Source organism: Ascaphus truei, chromosome 5 (assembly GCF_040206685.1).
Source record: "Ascaphus truei isolate aAscTru1 chromosome 5, aAscTru1.hap1, whole genome shotgun sequence".
Taxonomy (NCBI): domain Eukaryota; kingdom Metazoa; phylum Chordata; class Amphibia; order Anura; family Ascaphidae; genus Ascaphus; species Ascaphus truei.
Window position 1 is genome coordinate 277,807,454 of NC_134487.1, and position 26,523 is coordinate 277,833,976.

The 26,523-nt window shown below is 42.4% G+C and overlaps 1 protein-coding gene across 2 annotated transcripts in view; it reads left to right on the forward strand.

The window, feature by feature from the left end:
• The window catches only part of CYFIP2 (cytoplasmic FMR1 interacting protein 2), a 55,901-nt gene extending 29,580 nt beyond the window's left edge, over positions 1-26,321 (forward strand). For both annotated transcript variants that reach the window (XM_075602187.1, XM_075602189.1), the window contains exons 14-31: positions 2,114-2,280; positions 3,412-3,559; positions 5,119-5,272; positions 6,081-6,237; positions 6,560-6,656; positions 7,528-7,604; positions 8,170-8,278; positions 9,702-9,821; positions 11,092-11,291; positions 13,570-13,657; positions 13,959-14,102; positions 14,851-14,941; positions 15,725-15,855; positions 20,524-20,596; positions 20,710-20,804; positions 23,146-23,384; positions 24,313-24,460; positions 25,517-26,321. In XM_075602187.1, coding sequence (XP_075458302.1) covers positions 2,114-2,280; positions 3,412-3,559; positions 5,119-5,272; positions 6,081-6,237; positions 6,560-6,656; positions 7,528-7,604; positions 8,170-8,278; positions 9,702-9,821; positions 11,092-11,291; positions 13,570-13,657; positions 13,959-14,102; positions 14,851-14,941; positions 15,725-15,855; positions 20,524-20,596; positions 20,710-20,804; positions 23,146-23,384; positions 24,313-24,460; positions 25,517-25,684 — 2,406 coding nt within the window. In that variant the 3' untranslated portion in view covers positions 25,685-26,321. The remainder of the gene's footprint in view (positions 1-2,113; positions 2,281-3,411; positions 3,560-5,118; positions 5,273-6,080; positions 6,238-6,559; positions 6,657-7,527; positions 7,605-8,169; positions 8,279-9,701; positions 9,822-11,091; positions 11,292-13,569; positions 13,658-13,958; positions 14,103-14,850; positions 14,942-15,724; positions 15,856-20,523; positions 20,597-20,709; positions 20,805-23,145; positions 23,385-24,312; positions 24,461-25,516) is intronic.
• The last annotated feature ends 202 nt before the right edge of the window (positions 26,322-26,523 follow it).

Genomic DNA, 26,523 nt, shown 5'->3' on the forward strand with positions numbered 1-26,523 from the left:
TGCATTTCAGTCGAAGATAAGAAAGGATCATGTTTGGGCCAATAAATGTTGACCCTATTGTTCAATATACTGTATTTAAATGTTTTAGCATCATAAGTGTATGCACGTCTCAATCTTCATAACATCCTGTGCTAAGCATTAAATGTTCTGAACCATGATCCTCTCTGCTGAAGCTGCATGTACGAGAACTGATGTTCTAAGTGTGTGGGCTGAAGGAGCAGCTCAGTGAGTAAAGGCGTTGACTGAGAACAATGACACTGTCTTTGAAGCAGGGAAGCCTGGTTCAAACCTGGTGCCAGCTGCTTGTAAGATTGTAAGCTCTATGGGGCAGGGACCTGTGTCTGCAACATTGATATATACCATGCTGCTTACACTGGTAGCACTATACAAGAAAAAAACAACTATTATTGGTATTATGTATACTTTATGTGATTGTTCTGTATCTCCAACTTTGTGTGTTCATCATTGTTGGAGCCTTGGAGAGCCCGGGAACATATTAGGACGCATCATTATTTCAATACAGATGGAAAATATTGTAGACCATTCTTCCATAAGCTATGATTTGTACATCACTATGCAGCACACAATGATCACCCACTCCTTCTCGGGCTATGACATTAGCTGATGACAGTTCAACTCCCGAGTGTGTTATTACCCTGGCAATAACATTACCTGGTGCAGAATCCAGCCTTGGCATCTTCAGTTTTATAGGCTGGCTGTCAGGAACTTAACAAAGCCACTAAGACTTCAGTGTGAGTGTTTTGTTGTTAAATGCAAACGTAGGGACCACACCAAAATGACTAACCCTAAGCGCCTATATGAGAAAGATCTCTCAAGTAAAGGCCGTCTACTTACCTACTAATTTAAACAATCACCAGCCTGAAAAAGATATTTTGACAAATTGCCTTAATTTTCCCTTTTTCCCCCGATCTCTTGCTTTAATGTCACTGAAAGAAAAAGGGTCGGTGGTGCCATTTTCTAAAGAAAACGGCTGATCGTTGAATTTCAAAATTGCTGCAATCTTTCCTTGTATAATTATGGACCCTTTATTACTCTCTTCCACAAAAAAATATCAAATGTGTATTTAGTTATATTTGTCTTTCTGCATTTTACTGTTAGGACTTTGGGCTTCAATTTGCAAAGTTATTAAACCTTAAATTGTGAAAGCAACATATATTTTGATAGAGAATGATTCACATGACTGATTTCATTTCTTTCACAACGTGTGCAGCACATGCTGCTAGATTTTACCTGTATCCAAAAACAAAGACTGCTTTGGAATGTCTCAATGCCATTTCTTTCATGTCAGTCATTCTTCTTTGTGACCAGTTTTTAATAATAATAACTTTATTTCAAAGAGCTTCACACTTTACAGTATAGTGCGCAGTGCACAGGATGGGTTCAGACACAGTCCCTGCCCAGATGAGCTTACACTCTATGATTTTGGTGCCTGAGGCCCAGGGAGATAAAGTGACTTGTCCAAGGGCACAAGGAGCTGACACCGGGAATTGAACGAGGTTCTCCTGCTTCACACTCAGTGTCATTTACAGACCACCACCAGGTACAATAAACATACAGAGAAACATTTCGATCAGACCAGCACTCACAAATAAAAGCTTGTTAACTCAATGGGTAATGCCCCCCCCCCCCCCCAATCAATTTAATAAGAAATTACAAAAAAAAATGGTAAGTTTACAAAAATTCAATGTAATCAAACATCAAGCAAATAATTCACAAAGAGTACACGGGCAAGTAAAAAAATGATTTGGGTATGCTTGTGGTGATTGTGTATCTTTTATTATTTGTTTTACTTGCCAGTATACTCTTTGTGGATTACTTGATGTTTGATTAAATAGATTTTTTTTATAAATTTACCATTTTTTTTAAAATGTCTTATTATATTTTTTTTGGGGGGGGGGGGGGGGGCCGGGGAAGGGGGAATTATCCATTGAGTTAGCAAGTTTTTATTTTTGATTGCTGGCCTGATCTAAAATGTTTTCCTGAATGTTTTTAACAGGGCCAGTTGTTCCTTCCCTGCTCTTGCTACTTATTAGGTGTTGTGTGTTTCTTCTGCTCTTCTTCATTGTGAGGTCCCTCCTTCTTTTCCGCACAGGTGATTGCGATGGTGAAGGGGCTGCAGGTGCTGATGGGCCGCATGGAGAGCGTGTTTAACCAAGCGATACGCAACACTATATACGCCGCGCTGCAGGACTTTGCTCAGAGCATCCTGCGGGAGCCGCTCAGGCAGGCTGTGCGCAAGAAGAAGAATGTGCTGATCAGGTAACCAATGGGATCAGGGGGTTATAGAGAGGGTGGGTTGGGGGTAGTGGGGACATGTTATAGGAAGAATTTAAGTTCTGTAAACTCCGGTAAAGCCTGTTATGACACAAATAGTGTCACATTGTTACTCTGCAAGCTCTAATATTGATGATTGGGTGTGAATAACAACTTTTCAAGTGCATACAGCTTTTAATTAGCCAATGATTACGTGGTAATGATCTCTTACCCTATATTATAATATTATAGAGCCATAAAATGCAGTTAGTGATTATGGTATGGACGTATAGAATGCTAGCCCTTTGTGCCAGTACTTGCAGTATCAGCCTTTATAATGGACATGCATGTGTGCTTCCAGCTTCAGATATTTACAGTGTAGCTAGAAGATAAGGGTTGGTGGAAATTTATATGTGTCTGCTTTAAGGGTCATGAATTGGGAGTATGTTCATAGAATTATAATCTAACATAAACTGTTACTATTTTTTTTACATCTATCCACAATTTTTGTACCACTGCTGCACCCTGGTAATGCCAAGGGACTGCAATACTGATCGAAATCTTCTCATATCAATACTTGTCTCTGATGAAGATCACTCTTTTCCTTGGGGCTCTCTATGTTGGTTGCTACCAGGGTTATGGAAAAACAGTGTATAATTGCTATACCAATGCACCCCTTCCGCCTGCAATGTATTAATATTGCTTCTAGTGTCTTTATTTTCTTTTCACCTAGTACAGGAGCTTTTAGTCAGGTAACAATAATTGATCATAGTAAGGATCCATTTACCAAGGTTCATGTTACCACGATCTGGAAGCTGAAATTGTATTGTATTGTATTGTATGTCTTTATTTATATAGCGCCATTAATGTACATAGCGCTTCACAGTAGTAATACATGTGGTAATAAAATAAATAACAGATAATATAAATAACAGATCATGGGAATAAGTGCTTTAGACATAAAAGTAACATTAAGGAAGAGGCGTCCCTGCCACGAGGAGCTTACAGTCTAATTGGTAGGTAGGGAGAACGTACAGAGATGGTAGGCGGGAGTTCTGGTAAGTGCGTCTGCAGGGGGCCAAGCTTTCTGTATCGTGTTCAGAATATCCACAGTGCTTACCTTGTCCCCTCTCTCAGCGTCCTGCAGGCAATACGCAAGACAATCTGTGACTGGGAGGCGGGCCGTGAGCCTCCCAACGATCCATGTCTGCGTGGGGAGAAGGACCCCAAGGGTGGCTTTGATATCAAAGTCCCTCGGAGAGCGGTTGGACCCTCAAGCACACAGGTTTGTATTAGCCACCACTGTATATATCCTTGTCACATCCCTGCTTCGCAGGATGGCAAGGCTGGCTCTGACGTGAATGCACAGGACACTGACAGCACTGGATCCTAGTTACACAAAGCAATGACCGTCCACAGTCACAATGTACTAGACACACAGCCATGTGGACGGACGCCTGTGATATGGTATTCATTACTGCCACAGCAAGCTTTTGCATCTACTTTCAAATAATCCATTCACTCTGTATTAGGATGTATTGCATTGGATATGTGCGTATGACCCTTATGGGGTAATTATGCTCAAGTGGGCGTTCAAGTAGTTTAAAATCCTCATTGACTTTAATGAGGATTTTCGTCCGAAAAAGGCCCGAACAACCGCTTTGGCGTATATAGAATATGGCCCTTAATGTGTGCATACAGCTTCATATGGAGCACTACATAATGTCCCAGAAGTACTGGTGCTGACACTATGACCACGTAATGTTCTAGGCACGTGGAAGCTGTTCGTTTTAACGTTTACTATCTCTTGCACTTTTTTTAATTGTTTAATGTTTAATCAGTTGTGTCAAACTATTTGACTGTATTTACGAAACAGATTATGTATGAACATCATATAAGTATTCATGCTGTAGCATTTTTAATACGTGGCTGATACATTTGTAGCAGGCTTTTAGGCAGCCATGGCTTATTAGGGGTGTGCAAACTTTCCCCCCTGTGTCCACCTGTCTGCACCCCCCCCCCCTGCTCGCGCTCCCCCCCCTCCTTCCATGTCTCCGGTGTCAAATTACGCCGCGGGGTTATATGACGTCACCTTGTCAATTGACGCTGCGTTGCCATGGCGACACGTCGCCGGAGACAGGGTTAGGGAAGTTGCAGAGGCCTCGCGATCCTCCGGCATTTCATTTGCGCACCCGTGGCTTAGATGACATTAAAAAGAGGGGAGAAGGTGAAAGCAGGAAGTAATTAATACACAGCACAGAATTCAGCCCTCCACTTATTCATTTACTCCACATAACTACTCTCATTCCCTATGAGAAATGATTCTAGTACAGGGGTGGCCAGCTCCAGTCCTCAAAAGCGACCAACGTGTAAAGGTTTCAGAATATTCCTGCTTTAGCACAGGTGGCTCTTGGACTGAGCCACTGATTGAGCCAAATATGCTGAAGCAGGGATATCCTGCAAACCTGACCTGTTGGTCGCTCTTGAGGACTGGAGTTGGCCGTCCCTACTCTAGTGCAACCACGATTGCTGCAATTATTTGTAAAGAGATACATACGGTCAAAATTATATCAGTAAAAAGATACATAAGTGTAAGCTCTGTGATAATATCACTGCAGTTGAAGTGGGTGAACTCTGTTTGATTTCCAGTGCCAGCTCTCATTGTGACCTTGGATAAGACACTTTATCTTCCTGTGCCTCAGGGCACCGAAATTAGATTGTAAGCTCTTGGGGCAGGGACTCATTGTTTGTACAAAATTCTATGTAGAGTTCTGCATACTCAGTGCAGTATGAGAAAAGTATTATTGTAAGTACTCGTTCATTAGTGGCCTTCGTTCCTTCCAGTTATATATGGTGCGCACAATGCTGGAGTCTCTGATCGCTGATAAGAGCGGCTCTAAGAAGACGTTGCGCAGCAGTCTGGATGGACCTATTGTACAGGCAATCGAGGAGTTCCACAAACAGTCCTTCTTCTTCACTCACCTACTCAACTTCAGCGGTGCGTAGTGCGGGGCGACCGCGAGGGAGAGAGGTGCGGGGAGCATTAGGATGAAGAGACCAGGTCTCCTTATGTGTGAGCGTTTCCAGCACAAGGCTGCGGATGGAGTTAAAAAAAAAACCATGATGTTGTTTCATCTCTACTCTCCCATCTGAAATAGCCCCAAACTAAATCTGTCAGGGTTTGTAGCTTGCGACATTTCTGTTTTTGCATGCAGTTTTGTTTACAGGTTACGGCCCGTGTTTACTAAGCAGTGCTATTACATAAGACACTTTAAGGCTCAACTACTTGAATTCAAGTGGCATGCCCGTCAACTGTATACATGACCTCAAGTGAATGGGCCATAGGGTTTCTTTCAGCACTGGAAGATGTCTTATTGAATAGCACTGCATAATAATTATGGGCCTTACTCTATGCAGATTTGTTAGCTGACCCAAACCTGGCTTTTGTGTGAACGTGTCCTGGTTTATTGGCTCAAATGCCCCACACTAGTTTTTGGGTTAAAGTGGTCCTGGTCTTTATACTAAACTGTACCTGATTTGCAAGTAATGTCCTTTTCTACGGTAGATTCTAGGCAGTCAAAAGCCGGGCTCCTGCGTTTTTTTCCCCCTCTGTCATCCTATCACTGTGGGCTGTAAACACTAGTAAAGTGGTTATAAATGGGATTGGAGAACAGCTAAATCTGCACCTGTGTAAGATTGGACCTGTATACTGGGCTCATTTGCCTTTCCTGTAAAAGATATCCACATTGCAATGGATTCTCCTTTCTGAAAGCGCTGTTTCCCTGACTTGTGTTTTCACCCCTCAGAGGCCCTGCAGCAGTGCTGTGATCTTTCCCAGCTGTGGTTCCGTGAGTTCTTCCTGGAGCTCACCATGGGACGACGCATCCAGTTCCCTATTGAGATGTCAATGCCTTGGATCCTTACTGACCATATCCTAGAGACCAAGGAACCTTCCATGATGGAGTAAGACACAACTTAAGCATGCTTAGGCATTTTAGTGATGAAACCTTTAAATATGCGTATACGCTGTAGTTAGGGTGACTTATGACAATGTATAGTATACATCAATATACATAACAGATAATTATCATAAAATTATTCACACTAGGTGGCCTATAAGTCCTGATGTTCCAAAACCAAGGTCACAAGTTTCCTGGGCCGTGCCTTAACCACGAGGCAAACCCCCATCTCAATATGTGCGAAAGCAGACACCGTATATAAAAGGAGTAGAACATGTAGCAAGACTGAGATTCCCATGTTTAGGCTTTACTCCTGTCTCTCACAGGTATGTGCTGTATCCCTTGGACCTGTATAATGATAGTGCATATTATGCTCTGACCAAATTTAAGAAGCAGTTTCTCTACGATGAGATTGAAGCTGAGGTGAGTGTTGCAGTTACTCACATTTGGCACAATGGCTCTTGGTACCTTAAAGTATCAGTCTGCTCGATTTTTTTTTTTTTTTTAGGGGGATGGGATTTTTTTGTGTACTACCTGAACTGAGGGTCCTTCAAAGTTTATGCCCAGACCTCCAAGGACCCCCAAGTTCCAAAGATACCAGCAACTGGCAGCCATATTGTGTCCACCAGGTCAGCCGTGCTCTGGTGGCCAATGGGAGGGAAGATACGGTTGCTGTTGTATTTGGTTTGAACTGTTGTTTCTTCTATTTCGACTTGGTTAGTTTCTTCACTGGATGGGGGTTGATGCTGGGTTCTTCACTGAATCATGGTTGTGATGATATTGTGGGATTGACCTTAGAACCCAGTCACTGCCTCCCACCCAAAGTCACTGCCTCCCAAGCTGCCTCGCACCCACTGCCTCGCACCCACCCAGTCACTGCTAAGTCATGGCCCGTGACCAGGGGGGGGGAAATTGGAGCTGTGAAAGGGGGGGGGGGGGAATCGGACATGTGAACGTGGGGGGGGGGGGAGGGGGAACGCAGCTGTGAAGGGGGGGAGCAGAGAGAGAGGGGGAGCGGGAAAATTAAATCCCGGGCAACGCCAGGTATATCAGCTAGTATTTACTAAGTGTAGTAACTGTGTTATCCCATAAGACACCTTCCACAGCCAGAAACACTGTATCGCTCCTTCAAGTGTATAGACCCTAAGGTCTTCCTGTGCCTGAAGGTGTCTGGGGAAATAGAAGCACTTAATAAATATGGGACTTTATATCTTCTGCTCTCCCCTTCCTTCTTTTCTTTCCTGTAAATATGTTGGTTCCCCATATACACATATTTTTTATTTATTTTTCGCAGGTGAACCTGTGCTTTGACCAATTTGTGTACAAGTTATCTGATCAGATCTTCGCGTATTACAAGGCCATGTCTGGCAGGTATGAACAAGCTTACATTTACACGTGCCAAAGAGATTTAGCACTGAGACTGATATAGCTCTAACAGCAGAGAGAAAACAAGTATGCAAGTAGGGACCATGTTCAAAATCAGGAGATGTCTCTGGGATACTCACTAAACGTTGTGTCTTAAAAGGACCTCGTGGAAATGTTCCTTTGTGTATTAGTCAATAAATTAACTTTATTGGCAGATTTCTATCATTGTGCTGCACAGTTCCCTAAAACAGAAATCCACGGTGTTCTACTCAAAAATAGATATTTATTATCAAACTGCTGTTCCCGTTCTCTTGAACTCTGCCTTCTGTGTCTCTGTGCTATGTTCTACTTATACATACAGAGCCCCAAAAATCAGGGATGGATTACAAAGGCTCCCAGAGATTGACCACAGAAGCCCCTAATATGAATTTCGCTGTAATTGAATTGTGGATACGATTGCTGCTTTCTTGTGTGGAGTCAGTCATCCTGCTATAGGAGTTACAGCACATGCAGTATTAGGCCCAGGGTAACTGTGTTGGATTTAACCGGGTCTCACTTCTCTCTTGGTCAGTGTTTTGCTTGATAAACGTTTCCGTGCTGAGTGCAAGAATTACGGTGTGATTATTCCGTACCCGCCGTCCAATCGCTATGAGACGCTTCTCAAACAGCGGCATGTACAGGTGGGAGAAACGTCCTATAAACGAGAAGTTTACTGCTTTTGTGCCTGTTACGTATGTGCCATTTGTGCCGTAATTTGCACGTCTTGCTCAATGAATGCGACATTTATATTTAGGAACTATCAATAACCCTTTGTAGATTTTTCAGTACGACAGAAGATATTAAATGACACAGGTTTATATATTAGCATAGAAAGTAGCCCGCCAGAGTGAACATTTTTTTAGAAGTTGGAACCAAGGGGTCCTCAGGAGCTGAACCGCTCTGAATTCCCTTGCTCCTGACTGAGATGCTTACTGGTTAAGTTACAGGTGCTTTCCTAGGGCATTTAAACGGCCGTCCCAATAGGAAGCAACGAACAATGGAGTTGATCCTATTGGTCCGGGGGACCCCAGGATATTTAGTAACTGAACCTGTAAGTATCTCGGGAACTGGTGGGTCTGTGAGTTAAAAATTGTGCGGTTCAGCACAGAGAATCACCCCTCTCCGGTTCCAATGCTATTAAACAAATCATGTAGGATTGATGCTTTGGGTACGTGCACAGATTTGTATTGTTTAACTATATATATATATATATATATATATATATATATATATATATATATATATATATATATATATATATATGCAAATACAACTGTATGCTCATCTGCATGTCTTAGGCAGGTCTGCAACCCTGCCTTTCCCCATTACCACCCAGCATACAGCACTTCCACTGCAGCAAGGGATTCTGGGAAATGACATGCAAATGAGCACACAGTGTCACTTTTTGCCTCAAAAACCATTTTTAACATGGTTCCCTATAGGCTTAAGCTTGCTGCATGGTCACAGCTTTGAGCACAGCCAGGGTTAAGGTGCATACCCAGAAAACCACCCACAGACAGCTGTTTCGACCTTAATGGGTCTCATCAGTGTGGGGTTGATTTTAACTGGGTATGCTATATATATTGATATATATATATATATATATATATATATATATATATATATATATATATATATATATATATAGCTCTTTGTGCTGCATAATTTCTCATTGTGTGCAGTAGAATAGCACAGACATTGCTTCCATTCACAGATTTTGTTCTTTCCCCTCTCTGTTTCCCTCTCTAACCCCTAATCCCTATCTTATTTCACCCATCTCTCTTCATCTAATTCTCCCCTGTTACCTTCCTTTCTTTCACAACTTTTGTCTAACTTCTCTTTTGCTTCCCCCTCTTCTATTTGTGTCTCTCTTCCCTATCTCTCACGTTCTTGAAATGTCCACCTCCTTTCATCCATATATGTGTGTTTACTGCTTCCCTTCCACCTGCGTATTTCTCTTACCTCCTATCTGTTTTCCCTGTATTCACCCCCCCTCCCATATTCTTATTTTGTATTTGATTCCTATTTTTCTCTCTCCCTCCCCCCCACACCCCATCCGCACAGTTGCTGGGCAGATCAATTGACCTGAACAGACTCATCACCCAGCGGATCTCAGCTGCAATGTACAAGTCTCTAGATCAGGCGATCAGCCGCTTTGAGAGCGAGGACCTGACCTCAATTGTGGTGAGAAAGTCCTCTCCAGCAGCGTTGGTGCTCCAGTATGAAGAAGTATTTGCGAGTGGTCCCAGATAGTCTCATGGGACACAACATACGTTCAATATTGTTCAGCAATGGGGGGGGGGGAGGAGAGGGAGACTAGCAATGCGCAGCATTACCTACTCCCGCAGAACTGAATGAGATTAAGGTCGTTATTAATTAAACTATGATAGTGCCAATCGGGGTGCTATTGTATGGAAACTCCCACTGACTTAATTTGGAGATTCCGTGCGGTACTGCCCCCATCTGAAATATCAGTTTGATGAATAAGCCACTCGAGGTGCAATCCCACCTAGCTGTCCAGTAAACACCCTTTTGTAAATCATTTCTCACTGGCTTCCCTAAGCAATTCTAACCGTGCTAATAGCAGAGATTTGACTGTTTTCATTTTTTCTTAAATGAATTACAAGTGGAATTTCTTAATATCCTCTAATTGGTGAAGTGTTTGCAAATCAAGGGTTTTATTTGTCCTTATCCCACCTTGTTCTTATCAGAGAGCCAATGAAAACACGGCAAATAACATGACTCCGAAAACAGTATCAGTCGTTACTTTCCCTGAGTAAACGCTTTAAAGTAATTAAATGCCAAAATAGCAGCCATAATTGAGCTCATTCGCGTAGGGCTAACGTCACCTTGTTTTAGGAGAATGCTGTGTTATCTTCAAATAACACGATGTTGTTTAAGTCTTGGCGTTACTCCCATCCAGACACTGAAATAGGAGAGAGGGAGATAAAAGAGAGAAGGAACAATGTCCTTGATTTATAAGGAAACCAACTGTAGAACACACATAGAAACAGCCAAAAAAACGGCAGCAGCACAGCTAGACAAGGAAGGACACAGGGCCGGCTAGGGAAATTGTGGGGCTCGGTGCAGGGCAGTGGTGCGGGGCCTCTTACCTTCTCCTGCTCGATCTCTTGCTGTCAGTATACCTCCTCACGGCAACGCAACACCACGAAGGATACTGACAGCAAGAGATCGCTCAACAGAAGGTAAAAGCGCTAAGAGACCCCGTGCTCTTCCCCCGACAATCAGTTTAATTGTTGTGGAGAAGAGCGTGGGCCTCTGTAACCGTGGGGCTCGGTGCAGTTACCCCCGATAGCACCGCCATCAAGCCGGCCCTGCAAGGGCAGATATATACACACGCACATACAGGAATACACACATACAAACTCTGAAACCACTCCAAACGGCGTGTGTTTGCTCCTCTGTGACGCGCACTCCCTTCTCACTCTCTCAGGAGCTGGAGTGGCTGCTTGATATAAACCGCCTTACTCACAGGCTGCTCTCCAAGCACCTGACTCTGGACAGTTTTGACGCCATGTTCCGAGAGGCCAATCACAACGTGTCAGCTCCATATGGAAGGAACACGTTGCACGTCTTCTGGGAGCTCAACTTCGATTTCCTGCCCAACTACTGCTATAACGGCTCAACCAACCGGTGGGTGCCACCATGTACATGCTGCGAGCCCTGTGCCACTGAACACCAGGACAGATAGTGTGCACATTAGGATAATTGTTCAGTCTTGTCTTCTGCTAACCAAATCATGCATTGTGCACCCTATATTAGCCACCGCATACAAACATAAGGCACAGTACTATATGTTTTAATGCTGCTACACCAGGGGTGGCCAACTCCAGTCCTCAAGGGCCACCAACAGGTCAGGTTTCCAGAATATCTATGCTTCAGCACAGGTGGCTCAGTCAGAATGAGCCACCCGTGCAGAAGCAGGGATATCCTGAAAATCTGACCTGTTGGTGGCCCTTGAGGACTGGAGTTGGCCAACCGTCTAGTACAGAGTATACACTATACTTAACACATATATAGCCAACAGGCTGCTTGTACATTGCTCCTACAGTAACCACTTATCGTTAGAATGTAGTATTGTCGTCATATCACACGTCCTTCCGTGTTATGAGAAAGAAGATCTCATCAGTAACAACGGACCAGTTGGGCAAAATTCGATTTATTTACTCATTCAGTCTCTCTTTAATTCATTTTCCTTATTCACCGTTGTCGTCATTCACTTGTTTGACTTTTAACTTGTTTAACTATTGAGCCGTGAATAATTTTATTCATACCAATCAAGCTCCCTTTTATTTATTTGACTTTGTTCTGTGTCTCATTGGTGTGTTCACCCACTGCAGGCTCTCATGCACCCTGTGGAGGCTTATTCATCAATTCACCTGCTGCAGATTCACTCATTCATTATATGTAGGCTGCATGTAAGCAGCAATCCTAGTGCATGGGCTGAATGAATGTGGTTAAAGCTGCAGACCAAGCAATATCCTACATGTGTGTTTTTTTTTTTAAATAAATGAGTTCTGTACTATGAGAAAATACTTGTAGCATTTAAAAAAAAAAAAAACAACAACTCTGAATGACATTTTTAATGTATTATAATGTAACAAGCATTTTTTGTTTCTATAGTAACCATTTACAAAGTCACATCCCCTTCTTCTTCTGAAACAGGCTCTGTCACACCCCTTTTTGAGCCCTGCCCTCTCTCTAGCAGTGCACATGATCTTCCCCAAAGAACTTTGCATCTTTGGTCCTCTTCTGCTGCACTGCCAGCCATTTAGTGAACCTCCGAGCCGAATCTTCGATGATCAATCACAGGAGAACGGATCGATTGGCAACTTAGCTAATTACTTATCATTTTGTGGATAGTATTGATGCACATATTATAGGGAAAAAATTAAAAATGTTAAAAAAAAAAAAACAGCAGCTTGGACTGCTGCTTTAACCTCGGTTGAATTAATAGATAGGAACTTGCAACAAGCTGAGGAATACATTATTTAATGAATGAGTGATTAAATGAATACATTATGTAATTAATGGCTTAGAGTCTGCATTGTATGAATGAATAATTATAATAATAACAATTTTATTTCATATAGTGCTTGTGCGTGGGGCGCAGCACACAGGATTGTTACAGACACAGTCCCTGCCCAGATGAGCTTACAATCTATGATTTTGGTGCCTGAGGCACAGGGAGATAAAGTGACTTGCCCAAGATCACAAGGAGCCGACACTGGAAAGTGAACCAGGTTCCCCTGCTTCAAACTCTGTGTCGTTATTTTACAGAGTCAGTATCTCTACTCACTGCTTCTCCGTGGGTGAGAAATCTGAATGAATGGTAGTCAGAACCAGGTGAATGAATAAGAGAATCAGGACCATGTGAATATGAGCAAACAGATGTGTCCCTGAGCATAAACAGAAGACCTTGCAGTGAAGTGACATCGTTATGCATCACCTGGTATAATGGAGCGAAAGCAAAGCCCTCTGAAGGCCATATCATTGTAGTTTGTCGTTGATTAAGAGCGTTGTGTACATGATCGACAGGACAGTTCTAAACAAAGATGTTCAAAAATGGAAATAGGTTTTTGAGGCTTATATTGGAATTTCATTTTGTAACAAACAAGGTCTTTTTAATCTTTCCTGCTTTGGATGAGTTACAGGATGCTCACGTTATACATCATGGAATACATTGAATTCTGAGTCTTAGGTCATTATATTTCTCTTGTAAAAAAAAAAAAAAACTCCCAGACCTTGGCTAGCATAAACCTCCAAGACTAACAAATCCGTGCAGAATGTGACATATAACGTTCTTACATTTGACACAATCAGAAAAAAATAGCGTAGGCGCTTGATCTGTGCATGCGTTCACACAGTCACACTGAGTACACCGATACCCTGACTCCTGTTACTCTGCCAGGTTCGTCCGTACAGCGATCCCCTTCACACAGGAGCCGCAGAGGGACAAACCTGCAAATGTGCAGCCATATTACCTGTATGGGTCAAAGGTAAGTGGGCATGAGAGAGTGTATTGGGTGGAGGAAAGCGTCAAAGAGAGACAGAGGAGGAGCAGGTGGGTGTTTTAAGATAAATGGGCGAGGGGCAACATCACAGCCACAAAATTCAAATTGTTATCTCTTTTCATATAGCTCCGCCCATGTACACAGGGCAAGGCAGTAGAAGCATACATTTTAAAATACGTGTACATTACATGGAGAAGAGCATTATGTATGAAAGTAAGGAAGCGGTAATCCAAACATTATCTTCCGCTTTATAATGCACCTTCTTGTTGGTTTCCTGGTCCTGCAGCCTCTGAATATTGCCTACAGCCACATATACAGTTCATACCGGAACTTTGTGGGCCCACCCCACTTCAAGACCATCTGTCGCCTGCTGGGGTATCAGGGTATTGCTGTGGTGATGGAGGAGCTGCTGAAAATCGTCAAGAGTCTGGTGAGAGCAGGGTGGTAGGTGAATGGGGTCTGCCATGGTGTTTGAGCGAGGGAGTTCTTGACAGTGCATGTGAGTGAGTGACATGTGAGATGGAGTGTGACTGAGCAATACTACTATTTTGGGTGACACTGAGTGTAAGAGAGGCACTGTGAGTGAGTGACGGCGAGGGAATGATGCTGAGTGTATGGTTTAGAAATGAGTTACATTGTATACTGTATTATGGTGTGTGAGACAGACTATTTGGGATCGATTAAATGAGTGTGTGGATCAATTATGTACTTATCTACTCAATCAAGTGAGTGAGTGTGAGTGGCTCCATGAGGGTGTCACTGACACATCCAGTGAAAAGGACATAGTGTGAGTGGCATGATGAGACTATAGCATTCCCTAATTTTATTTTATTTATTTAGTTATAAAATGTTTTACCAGGAAGTAATACATTGAGAGTTACCTCTCGTTTTCACGTATGTCCTGGGCATAGTTAATATGACAAATAATACATGGTTACAAATAGTTACATAAATGAACAGGGTATACATTATATACAATACATTGCATGCACAGTTAGAGGAGATGTATATTATAGGCTTATGTAACAGTTACAGACCAGATTCAAATGTGAGACAGCCTTAGTTTTGAAAGAACTTAAACTGGTGGTGGATGTGAGTTTCCGGTAGGTTGTTCCAGTTTTGGGGTGCACGGTAAATGGTGGTGTCTGTGAACTCTTTGAGTTTCTCTTCTCTCTCAGCTGCAGGGAACTATACTGCAATATGTGAAGACCCTTATCGAGGTCATGCCCAAAATTTGTCGGTTGCCACGGCACGAATACGGGTCTCCAGGTAAGCTGGAGTGTAATACATACGAGTGAAAGGGGAGGAAGGTTTGTGAAATGCCGCCCTGCTTTTTCTCTTTGCCTCTCTCTCTCTCTCTCTGGCCCGTTCTGTTCAATATGCCGTAAAGCTGCATGTCAGGGAATCCTCTAAACAGCATTCATTTAAATAGAGCTCACCAGACATGGAGAAGCAGCTTCATAGCCTTCTGAATAAACATTTTCCTATATTCCTTGCTCTTATTCCATTCCTCTATCACCAGTTCAATGTGTCCGACCACTAAAGCACTCAGATGCAAACCTTGGGAATAGGAGATTGTACAATTAAAAAAACATACTTGAATTAAAAAATATTTAAATCAAGCTCTCAGTTCCTCCACGTTTTTCTGTTCATTTTTTTTAGTGCATTGATTGGAAAGAAAGTGAGTGGGATGTTACAACTGTCACCATGAAAATGAACATGCTGCTGTTATAAGGATAGAATATCTCTATATAATTCCAGCTGTTCCCTCTCTGCAGACCCTATATTAACCCCAATTCCTTTACAGTAATTAATAACTCCATAATAGAGGTTTCTCAGTTCTTTTAAAAGAGTTAACAAGCATTTTTGAGTCTCTCTTTAGGATTCATTATCTTCTTTCTTCTCGCTTTATTACTCTCAAATTTTCTATTCACGTTTCTCGAACGTCTGTCTTTACTTTGTCTTTGACTCTTCTGCCCCATCTCACCTGTTCCTTTCTCCACCTTTTTCTAACACGTATAATCTCTCATTCACCTCTCTATCCCCTGCCAGGCATCCTTGAGTTCTTTCATCACCAGTTGAAGGACATTATAGAGTATGCTGAGCTAAAGACGGACGTGTTTCAGAGCCTGCGTGAGGTGGGGAACGCGGTGCTCTTCTGCCTCCTTATAGAACAGGCACTGGTAAGAATCACCTGGGGTTTGTATTTATACATTCTGTGTTACTTTATATATACTCTGAATACTTGGATGTGGATTTTTGGGCAAGAACGACTGCTTTGAAATATATAGAATTTAGCTCTCTGACTCAACCCTTGATTTGTGGAATTAAGGGTCTGTGTGGGGATATTGCTCCACAATGTGTGTGCACAGTGATATTACTTTACACAATGTGTGTGCACAGTGACATTACACAATGTGTGTGCACAGTGATATTACTTTACACAATGTGTGTGCACAGTGACATTACACAATGTGTGTGCACAGTGATATTACTTTACACAATGTGTGTGCAAAGTGACATTACACAATGTGTGTGCACAGGGACATTACACAATGTGTGTGCACAGTGACATTACACAATGTGTGTGCACAGTGACATTACTTTACACAATGTGTGTGCACAGTGACATTACTTTACACAATGTGTGTGCACAGTGACATTACTTTACACAATGTGTGTGCACAGTGACATTACTTTACACAATGTTTGTGCACAGTGACATCACTTTACACAATGTGTGTGCACAGTGACATTACTTGACACAATGTGTGTGCACAGTGATATTACTTTACACAATGTGTGTGCACAGTGACATTACTTTACACAATGTGTGTGCACAGTGACATTATTTTACACAATGTGTGTGCACAGTGACATTGAAAGAGAGGAGTATCCAGAGGCGCCTAAAACAACTAATATATACAAAAAAGGATATATGAAAACCAAGCCTGTTGGCTGATGGAAGGTTGCTCCTCACGGTGTGCTTTAAAGAAAAGAGAAAGCACAACACATAGCGTAATACCGTAGAATTAGGACAAACAACACTTAAGACAACATATAATCAGCTGAAGACTAAACAGGTGAAATTACACAATAAAACAATTTAATAACAATTAATAATATTCCATATTATACATAAACATGTAATAATAGGACAAATAAAATTGATTGAAGTGCTCCGCAGCACCGATGGTGACAGTAGTAGTGCCTACTCATCAGATGGAATAGGTAAGCAGGCAGTGGATAATTTAGAGAGTATCCCCTCTCGTTTCTGTAAGCTGGTTCCTGCTGGCTGGCGTCTCCATCCACGCGTGTGTGTTGGGCTACACGCAGGATCTCCCGCAGCACGCTGGGAAGGACGCCGAGTTGGTTTAGAACGGCAACAGCTGATACGGCTCGCCGTCGGTTACAGCAGGCTAGATGATTGGAATCCAATACAGATTCGACAATGCGTGGGGGAAATCACCAAGGGTCAAGCTGCAGAGTACAGGAATCGCCACCCTACGCGTTTCGGAAGCTCTCTGCTTTCTTCCTCAGGGGTATGTGAAGTAAAAGAGTCCCATAAAGTCCCTTATATACAGAGTCTTTGATTATAGGAATTAATTTCACCTGCAGTCTAATGCACATGCGCAGTAGCTGATGAAGTAGTTCTTGGGCACAATTGTGCTTTCTAGCACATGCGCAATGAAATATTCGAGATGATAATATAAAGTGCTGCTGCAAATCTACGAAATCTGCTGATATATGACACAAACAACTAAAACATGACAGACATATACTATAAACAACAAAGAAACCTTTATAACTATATAAATACATATTTATAAACACAATACATACATTTAATTAAATCCTAATGAATATTCAAATTAATATACATATAATATTGATACTAAAAACATAATAATTGTGAACTATAGTGAGTTATTATACATATCAAATATAAGTGTATATATTACATTAAAGTGAATTCAAAAGACATACAAATATGTTATACACTTAGTTGTATTATTCACTATTAGTTTTAACTCAGTTGAGGAGGAACCTAATGCTAAAGGCTAGAATCAAATGGACAATGGTATCAATAATATACAAACTGAAATTACAATTGTAGTTCTATCCCACCAAAAAGGCTTTTAAATCGAATTCAACATTTAAGCCCATTGGGGAGAGAGTGCGTAATTCATATATCCAATAGGATTCTCTTCTCCCCAATAGGCTCAAAGTATTGCCTCCTCTACAGTGCGGTGTAATGCATTCTATAGCCACGCATTTTAGGCCTTTAGGGTCTTGATTGTGCACCCGAAGAAAATGATTGGACACATTGTGTGTAACTAAACCAATTTTGATATTGTATATGTGTTCATGCAAACGTCTTTTTATAGCTCTAGTGGTCATACCCACATACTGCAGACCACATGGACATTCAAGTAAATAAATAACAAAAGAACTGTTGCATGTAATATGTTGCTTTATTTTATACGATTTTTGAGTTTTATTGGAAGTAAATTCAGATTTTTTAGTGCTATATTTGCATGCCGTACATTTGTTTCAAATAAAGTACGGCATGCAAATATAGCACTAAATAAAGCAACATATTACATGAAACAGTTCTTTTGTTATTTATTTACTTGAATGTCCATGTGGTCTGCAGTATGTGGGTATGACCACTAGAGCTATAAAAAGACGTTTGTATGAACACATATACAATATCAAAATTGGTTTAGTTACACACAATGTGTCCAATCATTTTCTTCGGGTGCACAATCAAGACCCTAAAGGCCTAAAATGCGTGGCTATAGAATGCATTACACCGCACTGTAGAGGAGGCAATACTTTGAGCCTATTGGGGAGAAGAGAATCCTATTGGATATATGAATTACGCACTCTCTCCCCAATGGGCTTAAATGTTGAATTCGATTTAAAAGCCTTTTTGGTGGGATAGAACTACAATTGTAATTTCAGTTTGTATATTATTGATACCATTGTCCATTTGATTCTAGCCTTTAGCATTAGGTTCCTCCTCAACTGAGTTAAAACTAATAGTGAATAATACAACTAAGTGTATAACATATTTGTATGTCTTTTGAATTCACTTTAATGTAATATATACACTTATATTTGATATGTATAATAACTCACTATAGTTCACAATTATTATGTTTTTAGTATCAATATTATATGTATATTAATTTGAATATTCATTAGGATTTAATTAAATGTATGTATTGTGTTTATAAATATGTATTTATATAGTTATAAAGGTTTCTTTGTTGTTTATAGTATGTCTGTCATGTTTTAGTTGTTTGTGTCATATATTAGCAGATTTCGTAGATTTGCAGCAGCACTTTATATTATCATCTCGAATATTTCATTGCGCATGTGCTAGAAAGCACAATTGTGCCCAAGAACTACTTCATCAGCTACTGCGCATGTGCATTAGACTGCAGGTGAAATTAATTCCTATAATCAAAGACTCTGTATATAAGGGACTTTATGGGACTCTTTTACTTCACATACCCCTGAGGAAGAAAGCAGAGAGCTTCCGAAACGCGTAGGGTGGCGATTCCTGTACTCTGCAGCTTGACCCTTGGTGATTTCCCCCACGCATTGTCGAATCTGTATTGGATTCCAATCATCTAGCCTGCTGTAACCGACGGCGAGCCGAATCAGCTGTTGCCGTTCTAAACCAACTCGGCGTCCTTCCCAGCGTGGTGCGGGAGATCCTGCGTGTAGCCCAACACACACGCGTGGATGGAGACGCCAGCCAGCAGGAACCAGCTTACAGAAACGAGAGGGGATACTCTGTAAATTATCCACTGCCTGCTTACCTATTCCATCTGGTGAGTAGGCACTACTACTGTCACCATCGGTGCTGCGGAGCACTTCAATCAATTTTATTTGTCCTATTATTACATGTTTATGTATAATATGGAATATTATTAATTGTTATTAAATTGTTTTATTGTGTAATTTCACCTGTTTAGTCTTCAGCTGATTATATGTTGTCTTAAGTGTTGTTTGTCCTAATTCTACGGTATTACGCTATGTGTTGTGCTTTCTCTTTTCTTTAAAGCACACCGTGAGGAGCAACCTTCCATCAGCCAACAGGCTTGGTTTTCATATATCCTTTTTTGTATATATTAGTTGTTTTAGGCGCCTCTGGATACTCCTCTCTTTCCATGCTATAGTTCTGACCAGGGGGTCAGTTTTTGTATCCTAGGCAGCCCCCTTTGTGGGTTTAATTATTTCCACACAGGGTATTATATATTATATACCACATTACACTTTGTTGGTTAGCGCTACCTTTCTTTGTTGTTTTTATGCACAGTGACATTACTTTACACAATGTGTGTGCACAGTGACATTACTTTACATCATGTGTGTGCACAGTAATATTACTTTACACAATGTGTGTGCACAGTGATATTACTTTACACAATGTTTTTCTCGTGTCTTTGCTTTCTCCTCCCCTCTCTCATTTTCCTAATGTCTTTCTCTCTTTCTCTCTCCCACCTCCCTCTCTCCTTTTATCATTTGGATTTATCTTTCTTTCTCTACCCTGCTTGCCCTTTCTTTGCCTCCTTTTTAACACTTCTTCCCTCTCCACCACTTTCCTATTACCTTTCTCGGTCTTCCATTCACTTCTCCCTTCTAATCTATTTTCTTTTCTCTTACTGTATTCCACACTGTGCCCTGTAACTCTGCTATGTTAACTTGTGTGTTCCCTCTCTCTTTCCTTTCACCCCCACCCTCTGTTTCCTCTCTCCTCTTACTCTCTCTGTGTCCTCTCCCCTCTCGTTCTATAAACCTTTCTTCTCTCTGTGCTCCCTCCTTTTCTCTCCCAGTCTCAGGAGGAGGTGTGTGACCTTCTTCATGCAGCTCCTTTCCAGAACATCTTACCCCGAGTCTTCATCAAAGGCAAGTGATGGTATTAAGGTTGAGTGGGAGCCATTATTCCTGTTACTCTTTATACCACAATGCAACAGTTACCTGTACATCTTGACTTGACCCTGTTCCATTTGGTCTTTTAGAGGGCGAACGTCTGGAGGTGAGGATGAAGCGACTAGAAGCTAAGTACGCCCCACTGCACCTTGTCCCACTAATTGAGAGGCTTGGAACGCCACAGGTAAGAAGGTTCAAGCCATTGGATTACTCGGTAATGGGCTATATTTGAAGTGGTTACTGGTTCAATGGATGTTAGAGGCCAGTAGCCACATAAAGTAGACATTGCAATAGTTACACGTCTCATTATCTGGAAGACCAACAAACGATTGCTGATACCGCAGTCTAAGGATCATGTTTCTGGTTTGATAGGATAGATGAGGTTTAGGAGCTATTGGTACCATAGACAGGGAAATAATATAAGGGAATATTAGTCCCATAGTCTGAATGACAGGTTCAGTTCTTTCTGGGCCTACAAGAAAATCTAAATAGTCTATGATTTGTAGACCTAGGGGGTGAGAGATTCCTGCAGGATTTTACTGTTCCTACACACAAGGGGAAAAGTATAGGGGTCTAGTAGCCTAGACTTAAGAGATACTGCAGAGTTAATGATTCGACCAAAGTGAAAAGTAGTTATCAGATTACAAATCCTGCAGTCTGAGGATAATGTTATGGGCTACAACAGTAACCTAGATTGTGTCAAATAATAATGTCAATTAAAAAGGTATTACTAGTCCCATAAACTAAGGTAGAGGTAAAATAGTAATCCCTTCATTATCATCATCATCATTTATTTGTTAAGTAAATATAGGCCTCCATTTAAGGGAGCATTGCAATACTTTACAGTCAGTTTGAGAACTACAATTAAATACAATTATTTAGTTACACAAGAGAGATGGGAAACATCAGAATAATACCTTGTTACAGTAAATGAACTAAGGTTATACACATTCAGTCTACAGATATTTAATGGACAGTTAGAGATATGATTATGGGCATAAGTAACATTTACAGACAGGATTGAAATTGTGTTACAAGAGGCAGGATATGCCTACTATGTGGTGTTAGAAGGGGCCCTGCCTCAAGGAACTTACATTCTATAGGCAGTGTAAGTAAACATTGGGTACAAGGGATGAGAGGGCTGCTGAGTTTCAGCATGTAATATACCAGCTGCAATATTACCAAACAGCAGCAAACAGCGACACTCTTGGGCTGCCCTTAGGGCTGGGACCCGCTACGACGCGTCACGTGGTGTGGCTGTGAGCCAATGAGGAGGGGAGGCTTCGGGAGGAGGAGAGGCTTTGGGGAGCGGGGAGGAGTGTGGAGAGAAAGCAGCGTGAGTGCTTGTCTGTGTGTGTGTCTGAGTGCCTATCTGTGTTTGTGTATGTGTGTGCCTGAGTGCCTGCGCGCGTGTGTGTGTGTTGCTTTTGATTAAAAACCATCAGCAGCTCCAGCCCGAGCCCGTGGAGGGAGGGGGGGGGGATAGTAGCGGGTCCCTCCGCTCAAGCCACGCCCCCCCCATCCCGCTCAAGCCTCCCACTCCCGCCCACCTCCCGCTCCGGCTCCCGCTCCCTACAGACCGCATATCGCGGTCTGTGTCTGTCAGCGCCCCGCCTGTCTGCAGTGCGGGAGCGCTGACTGAGGGAGCGGGGCCTTAGCCTTAGGCTCACGCCTTTGTGGCGACTCAGGTGTTATTTTCCAGAGATTCCTTTGTAGAAATGACAAAAGCAGCCTAGCAGCACATAGTACTCCAAGGGGAGGAGCTGTAAAGCGGCTCTTGTCCTCATGCTGGCAACCTCTTCCATGCTGGCTTGGTGGACGGGCAGTGAAGGCATATTGAGGAGCCTCCCTGGATGCGTCCTCTGTGCTGCTGACCGCGCTCATGCTTGAGAGTTGTGACGTCACCAACTCTCCAAGCATGAGCGCTGGCTGTCCGGCAAGCAGGGGAGCCGTGGCTGAGCAGTGACTGGTGCTGATTGGTTGAGGAGGTCATGTGACCCTTCAGCGCACCTGAAACACAAATGAATCTGTCTCGGCAAGCACCAAGCGCCCGCGAGCGTATGCCGCATGCCGCGTGAACATGACCGGACAGATTTGCATTCATTGTGCTGACCGCGCTGAGCGTCCTAGAGATTCTTTTGTAGAGCTCAAGGAGAGAGGTGCTGGCATCACATTTTGGGGGAAAGGTTAAGGTTTAACAAGTTCTGCAGACTGGAGGCAAGGTTAATGGGTAAACCCCACTAGCTATGGAAAAGTTCAAAGAGTAACCAACCATACAGACAGTGAGTGATTAAAGGACAACTAGTCTAATGGTTTGGAGAGAGGTTAAGAAGTTAACCATAACAAACTCTTTAAGAAGGTTTGGCGTCATCAACCCCATAGATTGAAAAGTTTAAGGGGTGAGCAGTTAATCAGATTGAGATATTTTTATGGTCAGCGACCACTCATTATGGAACGATGACTCTGTTGCAAATCTAATGCAGTGAACAAGTGTAGCGTATACTCATGAATGTGTTTCCTCCCAGCAAATCGCCATCGCTCGGGAGGGGGACCTCCTGACCAAGGAGCGGCTGTGCTGTGGACTTTCTATGTTCGAAGTCATCCTGACTCGGATTCGCAGCTACCTGCAGGACCCCATCTGGCGCGGGCCGCCACCCACTAACGGCGTGATGCACGTGGATGAGTGTGTGGAACTCCACCGGCTCTGGAGCGCTATGCAGTTTGTGTACTGTATACCAGTGGGAACCAACGAGTTCACAGCAGAGTGAGTGACTGTGCATGATGTCTGGAGCCAGGATATCTGTCCCTACAGTTTGCAAACACACAACTCACCAGTAAAAGGCTCACTACTGTATGAAAATAAGGTTATCATTTGTTATCGCATCAAAATCTGCAGCAGACCAGCATGGTCAAGGAACAATTCATCCTCTGCTGTGTTACTTGCCATATTACAATGATACATCAAGTAATCTGTCCTTATATCTCCAGTCTCACTGCCTCTACTAAGATATGTAGGTGCCTTTATTTTAACATTTATATTTTGTTGTGAAATCCTCCAGTAGTTTTACAGGAACTATTGATACAGGTTCTCCTAAAAAAAAAATACATTTCAAATACAGTTATATCATACAACACAAATTGGTGCCTTCTTTCTTGTAGTGTTGCTTGAGCACCTTTTTAAGCCCTGACCAAAACATTCTGTATGGCAAACTCTTTGGCATTCAGAGCTTACATAACATTTCTACTTCGGCCTGAATTGGAAAAGCGATTAAAACATATGTTAATGTGTTAACCAAAACATACAAAATGGTTGTGATGGCTCACAATTTGCTGCAATTCATATATCAGGGTTGTATTTCTCCTCCTCTGTGTCCCTTTACATTTACATCATCATTCTTCTTTCTGATGTTTTTTCTATATGTATTTCCCTCGGTCCCTACTTTCCTAATATTGTCCCCCTGCCCTTTTCCTCCTCCTTGCTGCCTCTGTACCATTTCTTCTGCCTCTGTTTCTTATCTCTCCAAATCTCTATCCCTGCTGCCCTCATCTTTTCCTCCTTCTGTTTCGTCTGTCTCTTTTTCCACTCGTCCTTTCTGTCTCTTTCCTGCCTCATTTTCTGGATCTCTTGCCCTATGTACCATCTCTCTTCCCCCACCTCTTCCTCTGCCCTCCGCCCGTGCCTCCCACTGCAGGCAGTGTTTCGGAGACGGATTGAATTGGGCAGGTTGTGCAATCATCGTGCTCCTCGGACAGCAGCGGCGTTTCGATCTCTTTGATTTCTGTTACCACCTTCTGAAGGTTCAACGGCAGGATGGGAAGGATGAGATAATAAAGAATGTGGTGAGACTCTGCACTGCACGCATAAGCTATTCAGGCCATTTACATGTGTGGCACTGCCCAATTGTTGGGGGAAGAGAAGGAAAAAAGACAATTTTCCCAGCAACCGTGTTACCATTTATTTGCTGTCCTTGTTTGGGGACTAAAGCTCTCGTAAAGAATATACAACATCCCATGTTTATTAAGTGGTGCTAATCCACAAGACAGCTTATGGGGCAGAAAGGCATCTTATGGAATACCACCGCTTAGTAAATATGGCTCATAATCACACATGCTGTCTCTCCTATGGTAGAAAATAGTAGCCATTTAAAGCCCATGAATTTACCAGCAGTTATCTCCAGAGTGATGCATCAGAGCAATAATGGAAAAAATATCAACATGAGCCATAAAAAGGCGTGTCTCAGGGCTACATCAAGAGGGAAAATGTGCAGGTTTACATATTGCTCCATAAGCATTGGTGGCACGTACTAGAAGCACAGACCCCTTTGGTTTATTATCTATCAAGATCAGGAAACCTAGTGCAGGGGTGGCCAACTCCAGTCCCCAAGGGACACTCACAGGTCAGGTTTTAAGGATATCCCTGCTTCAGCATCGGTGGCTCAATCAGTGTCTCGGTCTTCGACAGAGCCACTGATTGAGCCACCTGTACTGAAGCAGGGATATCCTTAAAACCTGAAATGTTGGTGACCGTTGAGGATTGGAGTTGGCCACCCCTGTCCTAGTGTATCCGACTCAGAAGAGATTCATTTTTGATTGAAGAGGCCAACCTCCCCTTTCAAGATGGCCACAGGGCAGCTTCCTGTTGGCTAGCAAGAGGCAACACCTTTGGTCACCCATATTGATTGTATATATGAATTGAAGAGAGTCAATCATTAAATGAAAAAAACGTTAAACAGTGTGGGTTGCTGCTTTAAACCCTAGAGCTCCCGAGGGGCCAGCAACTAAATGTAGAGAGTAGGTCCTCTGGCAATCAAATGGTTAGGGGGAGTAAAATTGTGAGTCATAGTACAGGGGTCTGTGTTTCCCTAACAGTCTATTATGTCACCCCCATATCCCCAGCCTCTAAAGAAAATGGCTGACCGAATCCGGAAGTACCAGATCCTAAATAACGAGATTTTCGCCGTCCTTAACAAATACATGAAGTCGGTGGAGAGCGACAGCTCGACGGTGGAACATGTGCGCTGCTTCCAGCCTCCCATTCACCAGTCACTGGCCACCACCTGCTGAAAGAGGGGAGGACGTGGCCAGGGAGTGTCAGATGGTCTTAATTACATAAGAGCTCCCATTATGTCGTGGTGCATGTTTGTCCTCTTGTCACCATACACTTACATGCCCGTGAAGTTCTCATGGATACGGGAGCATCAGGACAGTATGAAGTTCATCCGTATCAGGGCATGTAACTTCATTTTCAATGCAATAAGGCACTCCGGTGATCAATTACCAATGGGTAAATCACCATGACGGCTCAGATATTGCATAAACCTGATGCAAACAGTACAGTATATATGGTTTTTTATATGAAAGAATTTTAAGTATTTTTCCCCCTTAAAAAAATATATTGGTCTGTGCTCATTCGTCTACCTGTGCTCCTTAAGTGTCTAATTGGAAATCGGGTATTTGAGTGACCTCTTACCTTTCATCCCTAAACTGCTGTTATATCTTTCTATTTATTGTGACTCTGTACAGTACTGTGCTTATTCTACCTGCTAACAGAATATCTTGCCAGCGTGTCCGCTTATAAATGATTGATCTGTTCAGTTTGTAAGTGGCTGCCATGTCTCAGACAACACAATCAGGTTCTAGAAGTAACTTCACATTAGCTGACAATACCATATAAATAAAGACATGATGAGATACCACCTAATCATTACAGTATTTTATTCTAATGTGGTGGGGGCTAACAATATGGGCTGGTGCTCAGCGTTGAACTTGATACTGAGGTTATACTCGATACAAGGCATCACCCTTGTTTAAGGAGAACAGTGTTTCAGGGCCTATTTTATTTAGAGTAGCTACATGAGAGAGAGTGAGAACAGCATCCTAAGCTGTTCCTCTGCAAAAGCTCT